The following is a 16007-nucleotide window of genomic DNA, read 5'->3' as shown; positions in this document are numbered from 1 at the left end:
TTTTGAACTAGGTTTTGTCGACTTGTATATTGCTGTGAAATGGTTGTTAAAACTTGCAGCTACCTCTTTCTTCTCTCTCACTTCTGTTCCTTCCATGTCAATAATTTTAGTGATAGTATTCTTTTGCCTTCTCTGATTTACACATGCATGATAGAATTTTGTATTTCTGTCACCCCCAATCAGCCAGTGTCTCTTTGCCCTTTGCCTCCACCCTATGTCTTCTTGTTCCAATAGAAAGTTAAGATCTTGCTGCAGGCTTTTTTGTTTCTTTATGGTGCTTGGTTCTTCTCGGCTTTGCAACTCACCTAACAGCTATATCTTTTCTCTTATAGCTCTAGTTCTGTCTCTAACCATGTGTCTACTCCACTTTTGAAGCCCCCTTCTAGTTCTGTCAAGCTTGTATAAGACCTTCTCCAAACCAGTCTCCCCTCTATAACTGCCCTACCATGCTTTAGAAACTACCTCTCTACAGCCCATCTCATTAATCCAGTTGGCTTCATACTTGAATGAAGAGTGAAATCTGTATGCTGAGCACCTCTCAAAACTACAGGAAAGTAGTATTGGGCTGTGATCAGAGCAGATAGCTGGAAGAGTTTCCACTGAAGCCTCTGTATAAGCTGCTTTCCACCTCGGGTTTGCTAAAGCTCTATCTAGTCTTTCCTTTGTGAAAGACTCATCTTCATGTCGGTTGCACCATGTGAATTTGTTTGTTTTCCATCCTAGATCAACCAAATTCCCTTCTTCTACTAGCTTCCTAAACATTCTCATGAGGTTTTCATTCCTACATCTTCCCCCCTCTTTCTCGTCATTAAACAAGATCTCATTAAAATCCCCTATCACTCCCCAACCCCCTTCACTAGGCTTGAAAGATGACAGTAAATCCCATGTCTGTTTTCTCAAATTTGAATTCGGATGCCCATAAAAACAGGTTAGTAACCACTTAAAGTTACATTGAGTATCATTTACCAAAACATTAAAATGGTGTCTTGAAAAGTTAACCAGCTCTACCTGATCCTTTTGTTTCCACAGTAGGATAAGGCCTCCACTCCTACCAACCGCCTCACTAACACAACAGCCCCCAAACTTTAATGACTTAGCAATCCCATCTGCTCTACCATATGGGAGTTTGGTTTCCATAAGAAAAATCACGTTAGGCATCTTCTCCTTCACTACCATGCGAAGGGTCTGAACTGTTCGGGGGTTCCCAAGCTCTCGACAGTTCCAACTTAGGATCTTCATATCCTCTGGTGGGGTTGACTGGCAGCCGCCACCTTATCCAATTGTTCATTGTTTTTTTTTTTTTTTGATAACCTTGGGTGTCCGGGCTAGCTTACGCGCACTTCGACTAATCCCAATGGGCCCTGAAGTTAACGACCAGGTAAATCCTCCAGTGGCCCTGAGGGGATTCGAACTAGTGACCATTGTGGAGCAAACCCAAGGCCTGTGGAGATTGAGGAGGATGTTGAACATTTTTGCACCCTGGCCTGACGTTTCCAGCTACGAAGTTCTTGCTGCAGTGCCTTGCTTTGTTCGTGATTCGGTATAGTCTCAACTACTACTTCTTCCAAGCTATTAATCGAAAGAGAGTTGGGCCCTTTCTGGTTTAAGTGACGGCCTAGTATACCATGAAGCCTAGCCTTTTCGCCTGGCCCAATGTTAACTTCTGTTTCTCTTCCCTCTTCCTGCCTAGAACTGTCTCTCCCATCCTTGTACAGTTCCTTTTCCTTTCCCCGCCTAAAACTGTCTCGCCCAGCCTTACACTGTTCCTTTTCTTTCAAGCAGGTTAGGAGGTCAGCTTCCATCACATCTCCACCTTCCTCTAGTTTTGTCACCCTCTGTCCCTGACGACTAGTGTCTACCACGTCACCATTCATAGCTTCTGTAGGTTTCTGTATGTAAGACGAACCGGAGGTCTCCCGTCCTCCATCCAACCCCTCCGCCAACCTCCCTTCTCCGACACTCTCTTCTGGTATTACTGCCCTCCCCCGTCACTATTATTCTGTTTCTCCCTTGCTCCTGTATCACTTTGGTATGACGCCTGGCCAGACCATCGTCTAGGGGCAATCTCAGCCCGAAGCCATGGACCGAATTGTAGCTTTCAGTCGGGGTCCTCCTCTCTCTGTTTTTCTTTACTCGCTTGGCACCCCTGAACATCATGGAGGAACCAGCCACACTGGAAGTAGATCTTTGGTAAAGATTCGTATCGAAAGTGGACCCAATGTTTTGTACTCTGGACACTAATGAATTTGCCCCTTGCAATTTGTTTTCTAAGTTTTATCTCCAGCTTGACCCTTAACCATCTGCCCCATCCAGTGCCATCCTCTTGCACATCTACTTCTACTACCTTGCCCACCGTCTTCCCTATTTTGTTACCCCATTCCTCTGACATGCAGCTCAAGGGTAAATTATGGATTTGCATCCAGAAAACTTCACTGTCGAAATCTATCTTCCCCGGTTTCATTATTCCGTCATATTGCATGAGAAGAAATATAGCATTATCAAAAAACCAAGGTTTACCTTCCAAAACTCTCTGTAGATCTGCATGTGTTCCAAAAGTAATAACATAGGTATTTTTGTCAACTTCTTGGAAAGAAGCCTTCTTATTGATCCTCTATATCCTTGCCATGGTATTGCTTATCAAGTCTTTCCCTATCACTCTGTCCAAGCATACTCTCCCAATCAGACTCAATTCACCTTTCCGTCGTATATCTTTGTTCCTGCTACCCTCCATTTAAACATATATAGAACATTAACTTTAAAGCATTAAAAAACATTCTTTTACCTCAAACTCAAAACATATGCATTTATTTCCTTAATTTCAATCATTAATAATTTATTACCTTAACCTCATCTTTTGTGGTGGTATACACACTTCTAACTTGTGTATTAGGGTTGGCGACCCTTACGATCAATGGTTTAGCTGAAGTTAAGAACCAAACCTTAGGAATGGATCATTACTAGCTGCACCACCAGTGATGCATTCTGATGTTGCCATCCATCCCAATCTCTTGGTACCATCCCCATCCTTATCTGACCATTCATTAATCTCATCAAATCTCCATTGACCACATAGCTTTACCCATATGAGATTGTCGACCAAACTAGTCCTAGAAGCTAATGCTTCTTCATGGCTACCATAAGCCAAGTACTTCTTATGCAACTCGTGGTGGAAGACATTGAATCTCTTTTGCAGCTGTTTCGAAATTTCCAGTCGATGATTATCCAACTCCCAATCTAATTTGAAGTCATTCTACATATATATAACCCAAAATGTTATACCACATTCATAATAATAAGTACACATTTTATTTTATAATGAAGGAAAATGATGTCTTACCTAGACTCGTTCAATCAGCTCGTCCTTCTCCGACTTGGGTACATCACTTCATCTAACATAGCTCATGTCCAAATGATGTTTAAACATTGACGCATTCTCACAACAAGGTGTGGTTTCTCCATCATTAATCTTCAAGTGGTTTTCATGTGCTTCTGCAATTTTTCAAACTCGGTGTACTTTGCTGGCCCACGGCCACGTTTATTCTGAACTTGGTTTACAACTAGCACTGTCGTCATGTCCATTTCTGTATGAGCGTATAAAGTAGGATATCAATCTCATTCACAATATTTAAAGTTTTCCTATTGTACAAGTATAGAATTAAACTCTTAAACAATAATTAACTTTATCGATTTCATCTCTAGTAGGTTGCCATTGTGGGATTGGATTCACAGGTGAAGTCCCCCAAACATGGCTGGAAGGCTGTGTTGAGTCATTAGAGTTAGATTCAACAACATTGAGAGGGTTGCGGTATGTGTTGATGCGAACTCCATGTGGTCAGCAGGTTTCGGAGAAGTACGACATATTTCTTCTAGCATGGAAACTTGAGTTCCTTCCTCTTCCACAACCACTTTTTTTCCATGAGGTCAGCTGAAAACATAACTCATGTTTGGCAAAATAGTGTGTTAATAAAGGTTGTTTAACATATAGTCCATGGTGATAAGGGAGAATCAAATGATTCTTCATAAGATTTGCTATATCCCAATTCGGTTCCATAATATCCGAATGTATAGCTGTAAATATATGTAGATATGTTTTCAATATTTGTATTTTGATCCTTTCCTATTTTATAAGATCACATTGTTGTAATTTATTCTATATATATTTGATGTTATCTCTTACACACGTTAAGGAGGATTTCAGCCATTATACATTGTTTCTTAAACATCTTTATGGTATCATTTTCAAGGTTTTTTCTTTGATTCTAAGCATGGCTGCTTTGGCTTCTTCATCTCCTTCTCTTTCGCTCAACACAATCCGGTCAACACAATGGTGTATATGCTCACCATTAAATCGACTTCCTCCAATTACTTATTGTGGAAAAATCAATTTGTTTCTCTGTTAGCCAGTCAATATTTGTTTGACTGTTTGGATGGTAGTATCGCGGCTCCCTCGACCACAATTCTTGCCTATGATGGCACCAGCAAGCCAAATCTGACGTACACTTCTTGGCTACATATTGATCAGATGCTTCTCAGTTCGCTCTACTCTTCTCTTACCAAGGAGTCTATGAGTGAGGTATTGGGTTTACGTCATTTTTATGAGGCTTGGCACGCTCTTGAAGTCTTATTCTCGCATCGGTTGAAGACTTGTGAATTGCAACTCAAGGATGAACTTCAACTAATGCAACACGGCTCTCAGTCCATTGCTGAGTTTTCCCGCACTTCAAAGGTCTTTGCAATCAATTGGCTATGATTAGTCATCCCATTGATGACACAGATAAAGTTCACTAGTATTTATGAGCATTGGGGCTTGAATACAAGATCTTCTCCACCACCATGATGTCACAGCTTCCGCTACCCTCCTTTATCGAGATTGTTATAAAACCTTTGAGTCATGAGATTTTTGAAAGGTAGGTTTTCCACTCGTCTACTAACTCTGCTTATTATGTGCAGCAGGCTTCCAAATCGGTAGGGGCTAAGCAAGGGAAGAATCGGCCTTCCCCTTCTAGCTCTTCTGCCAATTCGAAGTCATCTTCCACCTCCTCTGTTCACTGTCAGTTGTGTGACAAGGAGGGACACCTAGCCAAATGTTGCTGGAGCTTCTTGAAACTCAAAAAGAAGCAATATGCTAATCTTGTTGAAGCATTTTCCACCTGCTCGATTCAAGACCTAAATGACTCTGAATGGTTTCCTGAACCTCCCACGTGACAAGCGACACCGAGGGTGTGGATCAACCAGCTATCTACTTTAGTAATGAACGTGTCATGGTTGGAAATGGTCAGTGTTTAGCAATTTCTCATACTGGTTCCATTTCATCTCTTATTTTGTCTAGTTCCCTTCTTTTATCAAATGTCTTAGTTGCTCCTGGCATTAAGAAAAATCTTATTTCGATTAGTCAGCTTACTAAAGACAATAATTGTTTTGTTACCTTCTTTTCCTCTGGTTTTACCATACAGGATTAGGTCACAAGAACGGTACTAGGAGTCGAAAGATGTGAAAATGGTCTCTATGTGTTGGATCTTCGTCATCATGCCCTTGTTTTCACCACTTCCCCTTCACTGTGAGCCTCTATTGATTTATGGCATGCTCGCCTTAATCGTACTGTTGCTTCTCTTTCTTGATTAGGATCTATTTCTTGTAGTAATAAATTGGTGAACATTGATTTGGAAATTTGTGTTGGTTGTAGACTTGGCAAAAGCCATTGTTTACCCTTTTCTCTAAATGATGAATGTTGTGCCATGCCTTTTGATCGTTTACACTGTGATTTATAGGGCCCATCATCAGTTCTCTCTTTTACTGGATATAGATACTATGCGGTATTCATTGATGATTGAACCATATTTATGTTGCTCCTAAACTTTGTTTCAAACTAGTGAAACAAAAATTTAGTACAGTTTTACCTACAAGTATACATGTGTTGTAATACTTAACAGGGTCAAAACCACATGGATGACATATGATCAAGAAAATAACTCAAACAATGAAAATAAATTATTAAAATGAATGTGCAATTGAATAGAAGAAAATTACTAAGATGACAATTTTTAAATTCACAGAATAAAACTAAAATAATAAAATAAATTGATATGGAGAACGACTAAAGTTTCGAGGATCCGTCTAATAATTTGAAATATTGTTTCCGATCGATTTACTTCAATTAAAGTAGAATAATAATTTCGTTTAATTGGAGGATTTAGCGTTTAAGGTCAAGAAAAATAATCACTAATAATTAAGCACGAATGATTGATGGTTAAAATATTCACAAACTCATTTGAATATTACAGAGATTTTTTTCAAACATTCACCGTATTCAGAAATCATAATGAATCAAGATAAATATATAGATAATCAAAATATCTAATAATAAAACCATTTAATCGATCAAACTCACAAAATCAATTCCAATGTTGATCCGAAAATAATGTCTAAACCATTAGACTTCACCTCTAACCTTAGTACAAGAATTTAGCTAACCATATTCATCAAAAGTGTCATGAAAATCAAATAAATATTCTCTATAATAAAACTAAAATAAAACACAAAACTCAATATTAGAAAACAACTATAGAAAAGTAAAAGTGGAGAGACCAAAGAACTCCCTAGTTCCGTTTCCAAGCGAAAAAAAAAATAACACTTCCCTGCCAGCGTCCAACTTCAAACGTCCACAGCTCCCTTCAGTCTGTTTCCTTGAAGTACAACGTCAAGAAAAATCAGAGGTTCGAAGTGCAGCATACCAGCATTTGTCACCCCGTGCTACGTTTTTCCTCTCATCAAGAAAAATAAAATCAGAAGCATTAGCAACCAGCTCCCCTCCAAGCTTTCGTAAGTCAAACCCAGAAGAAAACGAAGACCCAGCTGAAAACTGAATCTCTCGTCTCTACGTCCACTGTCACCAAGCCAGAACAGAACATCCGCTCCCTCTCCGTCCGTCCACTTCTCTGTTTTCTCTTTTTAAGTGTGCTGCTCTCTAATCGTCAGCCTCTTTTATTTTTGTTTTTCCGTAAACTAGCTCCTCCCTTCTACGTAAGTCCCTATTTTCACTCTAAAAAATAGAGTAGCTCTAGTCTTGTTTTTTCCCAATCAGTCCAAATGAAAAGTAACTCACCGTTTTAGTTCATCCGTCATTCTCAGCATGAAAAACTCTCAGTGCTCCGTTCGACCTCCTCCTCGTGAGTCCCTTTTTTTTTCCATCTATGTTCAAGTCCAACAAAAAAAAAAAAAATGAGAAAAAACAGCCCCTGCAGTTCTTTTTCTGAAGCCCCAGACGAAAAACCCGAACCTCTCACATCCTTTCTTTCTCCAGGAATTAATGTCTTCTCTTTCTTTTTCTTACTCTTTGTAAGCCTTTTCGTTCAGTCCCCGTAAATCTGTTTTAGCTCTCCAAGTCAGTACCCTCCTCTCTCAGTTCTCTTTCTCCAGGAATCAGCATGGAGAAGTCCAGAAAAATCCCCGCTTACAAGTCCGCATTACCCTCCATTCTTTTACGTCTCCAGCCTCTCAGCTCTCTCTTCACGTGCCTTGTCGTCTTCTTTTTTTTGTAAGGAAACCTGTGTTCTTGTTAAAAACAAATATTTCTTCTTCCGCGTGCGTCCCAAATATTCTTGGTCTAAAGCAAGAAAATCAAATCCTTCTCACCGAAAGTTCTTTTACGTTCAAAGTCCACAAAAGCCAACACTCATCAACTTTCCTTTTTGTTTTCCGTTTCTTGTGTTGCCCTCTTAGTCAATCACTCCTCTAATCTCTCCAAAACCTGCTACGTGACACCCCGTAAGTCCATCCTCAACACATGAAAAGGTTAGCCTTTTCATTTATCGTTGCAAAGTCCACTGCATGATGGTTGAAATGAGTTGCCGTGTGTACTTGTGCTTCCCAAATCCATGTGCTTCCATAAAATAATGAGTGGGTTCCACGGACCCATGTGCATGTGTTTTCCCTTTGGCTTCCTATCCAAAATCAAGTCGGTCATGTGCTAAAATTGTATGCATTTTATTTAAAGACAGGAACTCAAAAACTATAAAATCAAAGGAAGAGTAAAAATAAGGATAAGAAACAACACAAAAAAAGAAAAAAGGGAAAAAAAGAAAACCAAAAATAAATTAAAAAGTAAAAATATAATATTAAAGAAAAACATTGCTCATGTGAAGAAATATTGCTCAATTAAATAAGAGGTTATAACAAGTATAAACCACGATATTAACCAATTTACATCACAACTCAAATTGATACTTATTAACCATTTTTTCATCTAAAACTAATAATAATGTCACGAAACAATTAAAATATATTAGTTTTAAATATATTAAATATGCAATATTTCAACTCAATTAATTTAGTTGTATATTCCCTTTAAAACAAAATTATGATTTTTTTGATACTTTCATCCATTTACAATGTTATATTGAGACGCAATTTTCAGCCAAAATAAAATCATTTCAATGCAATGGTGGAACCGAATTTACAAATAATAAATTTTGCTCTCACTTGCACTCTTGTGGCATTGTTCTTTGTTTGACATGCCCCTACACTTCTAGTCAAAATGGCATTGCCGAATGCAAGCATCACCATGTCACATAAAAAGGTCTTACCCTTATGTTCCATGCGCATGTGCCACTCTCTTTGTAGGTTGAGGCCTTCTCTACTGCCGTCTTTCTCATTAACTGACTCCCATCACTGTCCCTTGATGGTAAAACTCCTTATGAGCTCTTGTTTGGTAAGCAACCAGATTACTCTATGCTTCGCACTTATGGGTGTCTTTGCTTCCCTTATATGAGAGATTACACACCTAATAAATTGTCTCCAAAATTTGCTTCTTGTGTATTTTTAGGTTACAATACCCTTCATAAAGGATTCCGATGCCTAGACCAAAAGACACATCGTGTCTATGTTTCTCGACATCTACATTTTTATGAAAATAATTTTCCTTATCATGGTGATTTTGTGCAAAATTTGCAAACCAACATTGACTATACCCATTTTTCTGAATGTCAGGACTATGTGTCTAGTTCTTCTAATGTTAGTTCTTCTCATTCGTTTTTGAGTTGACCATGTTTGCCTTGCAGTGATTCTCCTCACCTGTCCTTGGATCCTCCCCCTGATCTGTAGGGTCCTCTTGCTGTGGAACCCCTCTTGGATTCTACACCTTCGGACTTAACTTTCCCACCACCTCTGTCTTCCATTCCTCGTGTGACCACTTCCAGCCACCCGATGATTACTAGAGGTAAAGATGATATATTCAAACCATGATTATATCATGCTATGATCGTTTTTTCTTCTTCTCAAGCTTTTCAGGCACTTCTTGCTCTCAAAGTGCCTCGGGGTTTCAAGTCTGCTACAAAAAACTCCGAATGGCTTTCGGCTATGGATGATAAGATTCAAGCTTTGAAGACAAATGATACGTGGGCTCTTGTACCTCGTCCTAAGAATCACAATGTGGTTGGTTGTCGCTAGATTTTCAAAACCAAACTTCGCTCTGATGGGTCCATTGAGCGTCACAAGGCACGTCTTGTGGCTCAAGGATTTTCTCAGATTCATGGTCTTGACTTTGGTGACACTTTAATATTTAGTCTTGTGGTGCGCCCTACTACAGTCAGAATTATTTTGTCCTTGGCTGTTACTTATGGATGGTATTTACATTAGCTAGATGTTAAAAATGCCTTTTTTCACGATTTTCTCAATGAAGAGGTGTATATGGAAAAACCGCCTAGTTACACAAATCCACAGTTCCCTTGGCATGTTTATCGCCTAAAGTGGGCTCTTTATGGCTTGAAACAAGCTCCTCGAGCTTGGTTTCATCACTTTAGCTCCTTTTTCCTTAAACTTGGGTTTCTTTCCAGTTAGGCTGATTCTTCATTATTTGTCTATCACTCCTCGGTTGGAACTGTTTATTTACTTCTTTATGTTAATGACATGATCATAACTAGAAGTAATCCTTCTATGGTTCAAACCCTCATTACTCGGCATTCCAAGGAATTCTCTGTAAAGGATTTGGGTGAGCTTCATATTTCCTCAGTGTTGAAGTCCAAGCTAATGAGAAGGGTTTGTTTCTCAGTCAAACAAAGTATGCCCTTGATCTCTTGCAACGTGCTTCAATGATTGATGCAAAGTCTATTTCTACACCCTGTGTTGTTGGTCAACACCTTTCAACTGAAGGAAAATTGTTCTCCGATTCTACTATGTTTCATTCACTTGTAGGTACTCTTCAATACCTGACCATCACCAGGCTTGATCTATCTTTCAGTGTGAATTCTATTTTCCAATTCATGCATGCTCCCACCGAGGACCACTTTTGTGCTCTCAAGCGTATTTTGCACTATGTCAAAGGCACTCCTCATCGTGGACTTCAACTCCATAAACAATCCACTCATGATATTCTTGCCTACTCTGATGCAGGCTGTCTTGATACACGCCATTCCATTACCGGTTATGCTATCTTTTTTGGTGCCAATTTGGTTTCTTGGTCCTCTAAGAAGCAAAGCACTGTCTCTCGTTCAAGTGTAGAAGCAGAATATCGCTCTTTAGCTGTTGCCACTATTGATATTGCCTAAATTGTTCAACTATTTCAGGACCTCCGTGTTACACTCTCAACGACACCCAAAATTCTTTGCGACAATCAAAGTGCAATTTTTATGGCAATCAATCCAGTTACTCGCCCTCGGTCAAAACATATTGCGATCGACTGCCATTTTGTTCGTGAACTTGTTGCTAATGGCACTTTGAAAGTTGGTTTTGTCCCTTCACATCTGTAGCTTGTTGATTCATTAACCAAAGGCGTCACCAAGCCTCAGTTCTTTCTCTTCTGAAGCAAGCTCATCGTTATCCCTTCTACCACGCTCACCTTACAGGAGGGTGATAAGGGAGAATCAAATGATTCTCCTTAAGATTTGCTGTATCCCAATTCAGTTCCATAAAATCTGAATGTATAGCAGTAAATATATGTAGATATGTTTCTTGATCCTTTCCTATTTCTTGATCCTTTACTAGGGAACTTATCTCGGTCATTCACACTCAAGGAGCTCATCAATTTGCACACTTGGCTCTTTATCTCCTTATTTTCTTCAACAACTTGTGTAATCAAATATTCAAACTTTTGGTTAGTCTTACCCTGTGTTTTAATAAAAGTATGCAAAGTGAGTATGCAAAGTGTCTTCTAAAGGACTCCTTGAAGATGAAGGTGCATGATTTGGTGAGTCAAACTTTTAGCACCTGTTTGGTAGCATTTATCTCCTCTCTCTTAAATTTTTTTTTGATATTGAGTCTTCATACCTTCAATCCTTTATATGTATATGTTAAGTCAAAACTAGTAAAGCACCACAAAATACAGTGACAGGGCCCAATTGTGGAGTCTGCCATCTGTGTGCAGTTTAGGCTCTCCAAGTTGAGGTAAAAATTAAAAAACAATTTAGAAAAGAAAAATCAACATAGTGTATCTCTCATAGTTCTTTCCTTGCAACTTTGTAATGGAATTTATACTGTGCCCACTTTTAGCTGTCCAAAATTTTTTAACTTTCTTTAATGGCATCAAAGAGAATATTGAAGGAGCTCAAGGATTTGCAAAGAGATCCACCAACTTCATATTGTACATGTTAGAGGAAATAGAGAAAATGGAAATGAGATTTAATAGGACTAGTTTAATTCATGAATAAAAAAAAAAATTACATGATTGTTGATGGTGCGTTTTCAAGTCTTGTGGCTGAGGATATGTTCCATTGGCAAGCAACCATAATTGGTCCAAATGACAGTCCCTTCTAGGATTTTGAACAGCCCAAATAAGTTGCAAGTCTCCTTTAAGCTGAGAATTTTCATTTTATTTGGCTGTAAATTTATCAATACACGATGATATGTTTCATTTTATTTTAGTTGTAGGTCCTCTATTATAGAAAAGCAAGTTGTAAGCATTGATGCATACAACTTTCTAGGAGTCTTTGCTGATTTCTTATTAATCTGTCCCATTTTTTCCCACTAGGCTGCAATTCTCTACGTAGTGTGTTTGCTAACAGTCCCGAGCTTAAGCAACAGTTTGGATAAAATTTTCACTACTTTATTTTCAGTGTTCCGTACATTTTGTATAAGTTTTGGATGTCCCATTTATTTTGAATTAGAGTTATTTGAGTCAAGTGATGGCTATGATTGCTTATGCTTGTGTTTCTGAAAATTTAACCTGCATAATTTTTTAATTTGTTTATGATAAGTTAAACTACCACAGCTTTGCCTAGTGGAAAATTTGAGAATGAAGACGCAAATGAAGGTTCTCATTACACATGCATCAGCTATGGAGGAAAGCATTGATTGCATGAAGCAAACATTATGTATTGGTGGCTCTATGTAATCCACTTTTGAGATGTAATTTAATTTTATATATTGTAATTTTGTATTTTGTAATGTAATGTATGAATATAAAATAATGTAATAAGTAATGATTGCATTATGTCTTGCATGCATTTATGTGATAAATATTGAATTTCTTTTTTTATATATGCATTTAGTTAAATATGTAAAGGTAATTAGTTTTCTAATATATAAGAATATGCTTTACAACATTTTGTATTATTTGTAATGGAATATAGGCTTCTAGATGAAAAATATGCTGCTTGAAAGAAATTTAATAATATAAGTTTTTGTTAAAAAAAAAGGGGTACAACCTGGAACCCAGATTTCTAGGTTTTAAAAAATTCGAATTCACTTGGGTTCTAGACCAGGTTATAATTGGGTGTACCCGGGCCGTAACCTGTGTTCAAGGCTGGCTACACCTGGGTACCCGGTCCGGAACCCAAATGAACAGTCCTAACTTTAAGCTTGCATTCCAACACATTAAGAATCGCATCAATCTGATATGTGAGTGGAAAGTTATGATTAAAATCCTAAAATATGTCTAGGCTATCTCCTAACAAATTTTGGACTTGAACTTTTTGTAGTTTCCTTTTGTGATTTTTTTTTCTTGATCTAGATTGCTATCAAATCCTATGAAAGTCCTCATTTGAATTTGACTGGCTTTAACTTGTTCGTTTACAAATTCTAAAATTAAATATAGAAATCTGTTTAGGAGTATCCTGAAGTAAATAGAAACTCAATTTAAGAATACACATTAATTTCTATTATTTGTATTCACATTTTAACATTTTAATCCAATGATAGGGTATTTAGAGTATACTTTCGCGCACTCATCATTAGCCATATGACTTAGTACATTCTCAAGTCAATGTGTATGTAGAGCGCGTAATTTACATGATCACTTACACGGTAAAATTTAATTTAATATGTTCACAAATGCAAACAAGCTTGAATAGAATACATTTATTGTCTCAAATAATAAGGAACTACTCATCAAATATATGCTTGAATGATAATATATAATTAGGTTAGCAGCAGGATACATTATTTCTAAAGACAACTTCCCAAAGATGCATGTATTTTCCAAATGCCAAAATCATAACTAGTAATTATACAATGTGTGGAAGGATGTAGACTGCATTGTGAAACTATATTTTACTAACTTGGCAAGTGGGTGCACTACATGCATTGCAAACTGAATATACATTCAGCTATAGGACTATAGTTAGTTAACCTGCCATTTATGGAATTAGAGCAAGCTGAGTTGTTATATTATTCATCTCTATGTTGTAAATAGCTACCCCCTTCTTGCATGTTATTTTATTCTCATCCCCCCAAAAAATAACACGTATACCTCTGCATGCACCCCCAACTAAGCAGAGGAAAAAACTTCATTTGTAGTTGAACCTTCCTAATATTGTGGTACCTATAATGCCTAAGTGTCCCCAACAATACATACCTCTGCTTTTTTGGATAAGCCTACCACACAGAAAATGGGTCAACCTCGAGTAAAAGTTAACTACTATCTCCAGCTCACTAGCTAGACTGGGTTTCAGTAATGAAGGGTGTAATGCATGTCAGCAGCACAATTTCCCAGGATAAGTTACTAATTTGCCCCCAATCTTACCTTCTTTTTGTAAACTCCTGCCCATCTTATGGAGAGCTCAGCACCAATTTTCCCCCCTTTGCCTTAGATAACAAATTTTGGTTATTAGTACTGAGTGTAGATCAAACGGGCCATGCATTCAGACAATGTGTCTAAGGGAGTATGGGACATGCTGACACCCTGTACTTTTTTTTTTTTTTTGAAAGCGAGACCACTTCTCATTAAAACCAGAAATATTTGTAACAGACGACTCTATGACAACATACCAGCATAGAGTTCTACGATTACTTCATTTCTTTGGATACAATAGACAAAATACATGATGGACAAAATTCAATATCATACACATCCTTTGTGCACTCTAGCGCATCTTGTGCCAATTGATGAGCTGCTTTGTTAGTTTCTCAGAAGACATGTGAAATGCTCCATCTGGTACATGAATTCAGAATTTTCCTTGCATCTCTAATGAGGCATCCTCCCATACTTCAGTCCAAGCCTTGGTTTTGAATCAAATCTACCACCTGTTTAGAGTCTCATTCTAGGCATACCTGTTGCACTCCTATCTCTTTGATGAAAACAGCTGCTAACAGCAAACCATAAGCCTCTGCATCAAAAGGCCTTTCCCGGAATGGTCTTTGAGCTCGAAGAGCACCCACAACTTGGCCTGTGTGATCTCTAACTAAGACACCTATACTAATTTTTCCTTCACCTGATTTAACAGTTGTGTCCCAATTGACCTTAAAATGGTTCTCAGCTGGCTTTTTCCACTTTTGTGGTCCTATAGGAGTCTTGATACTGCCTTTCCTTAAAACTTGGGTGCTATCTTTATATGAGGCAAGTTTTTTTAATGCCTGTTGATAAACTCTGGTGGGATGCTTGAAGACTTTACCATAAAGGATGTCATTCCTCCTATTCCAAATTCCCCTTAATGTGCCAGCCACTTCCTCGAGTTCTTTGGTGTCTAGAGCCTCCACTAGATTAGACTAGATGTCAACAAATAAGTCACTATGGCATGTCATCTTCTAAACTTTCTTGCTACTTTGGTTCCAAACATCCTGAGCTATTATACAACTCCATGAGGCATGACCCGAGGTCTCAGGAGCCTACTTACAGATATTGCATGAGCTGTCCTCCACCACTTTTCTGCTTTTTAAATTAGCCAAGGTGGGGAGAGTCTCACTACATGCTCTCTAGATGAACATCTTAATTGCTGGGGTTGTCTTGAGCTTCCACACTGTCTGCCAAACTTGTTGATCTCGAGATCTACATGAACATTCCCCTTCAAGTTTCACTTCCATTGTCCTGTGAATGTGATACCTGCTTTTAATTGAAAATTGCCAATTTTTTGTGAACAACCAAAACATTCTATCTTCTCTGTTTACCAAGCAGATGGGGATTGCTTTGATTGCCTCCATTTCTTATGGAGAGAACAATTCCTGAAGAAGAGAGTCCTTCCATGTTCTAAGAGTAGGGTCAATGAGATCACTAACATGTTCACACCAGCAGTCCTCTTCTCGTGGGGTAAGAACCTTGTTGGAAGGCAAAGAAGGTATCCAACTATCTGTCTAGATGTTAACATTTTGACCATTTCCTATTCTCCACAATAGTCCTTTCTTAAGAACCTCCAAGCTTGCATGAATACCTCTCCAGGCTAATGAAGGTCTTGAGCCCAGCAATGGTGTGTCTCTCATCTTTCTTTCCACTCAACTCCACTAGTGGTCTATTCCTTTACGCTTGTAAGGCCTTCACAAAAACACCCATACTAATGTAAGGGCTTTCTAGGATAATACGAAAATGTGCACAAGACAACAGTGTCATACTTAAAGGCCCATAATCCAACTGAAAGCTCATATCTAGAGTGAGTTTGTAGAAAAAATAACAACTCTACATGACATATCATCTGAACCCAGAGGTATGGTCCAGTATCATATAGGAGACCCTTATTTGGAAAGAGATTACGAATTGGATGCAAGGCAAGTTGTAGGAACATGTGTACCTTGTCCTATCAATTTGTCTCTATCATCCTGTAGATAGATGACTGAGACTAAAGTGATCCTATTCAAGCATGCTTGATGTA

The 16007-nt window shown here is 38.2% G+C and overlaps 1 protein-coding gene across 1 annotated transcript; it reads right to left on the bottom strand.

The window, feature by feature from the left end:
- Positions 1-441: 441 nt before the first annotated feature.
- Positions 442-1239, bottom strand: LOC122304730. Its single transcript, XM_043116998.1, has one exon. The coding sequence runs from the start codon at positions 1237-1239 to the stop codon at positions 442-444; it is 798 nt and encodes a 265-aa protein (XP_042972932.1).
- Between the last annotated feature and the right edge of the window lie 14768 nt (positions 1240-16007).

Source organism: Carya illinoinensis, chromosome 3 (assembly GCF_018687715.1).
Source record: "Carya illinoinensis cultivar Pawnee chromosome 3, C.illinoinensisPawnee_v1, whole genome shotgun sequence".
Taxonomy (NCBI): domain Eukaryota; kingdom Viridiplantae; phylum Streptophyta; class Magnoliopsida; order Fagales; family Juglandaceae; genus Carya; species Carya illinoinensis.
The sequence above is the reverse complement of the archived record's forward strand: the minus strand, read 5'-3'. Positions and strand labels throughout refer to the sequence as shown.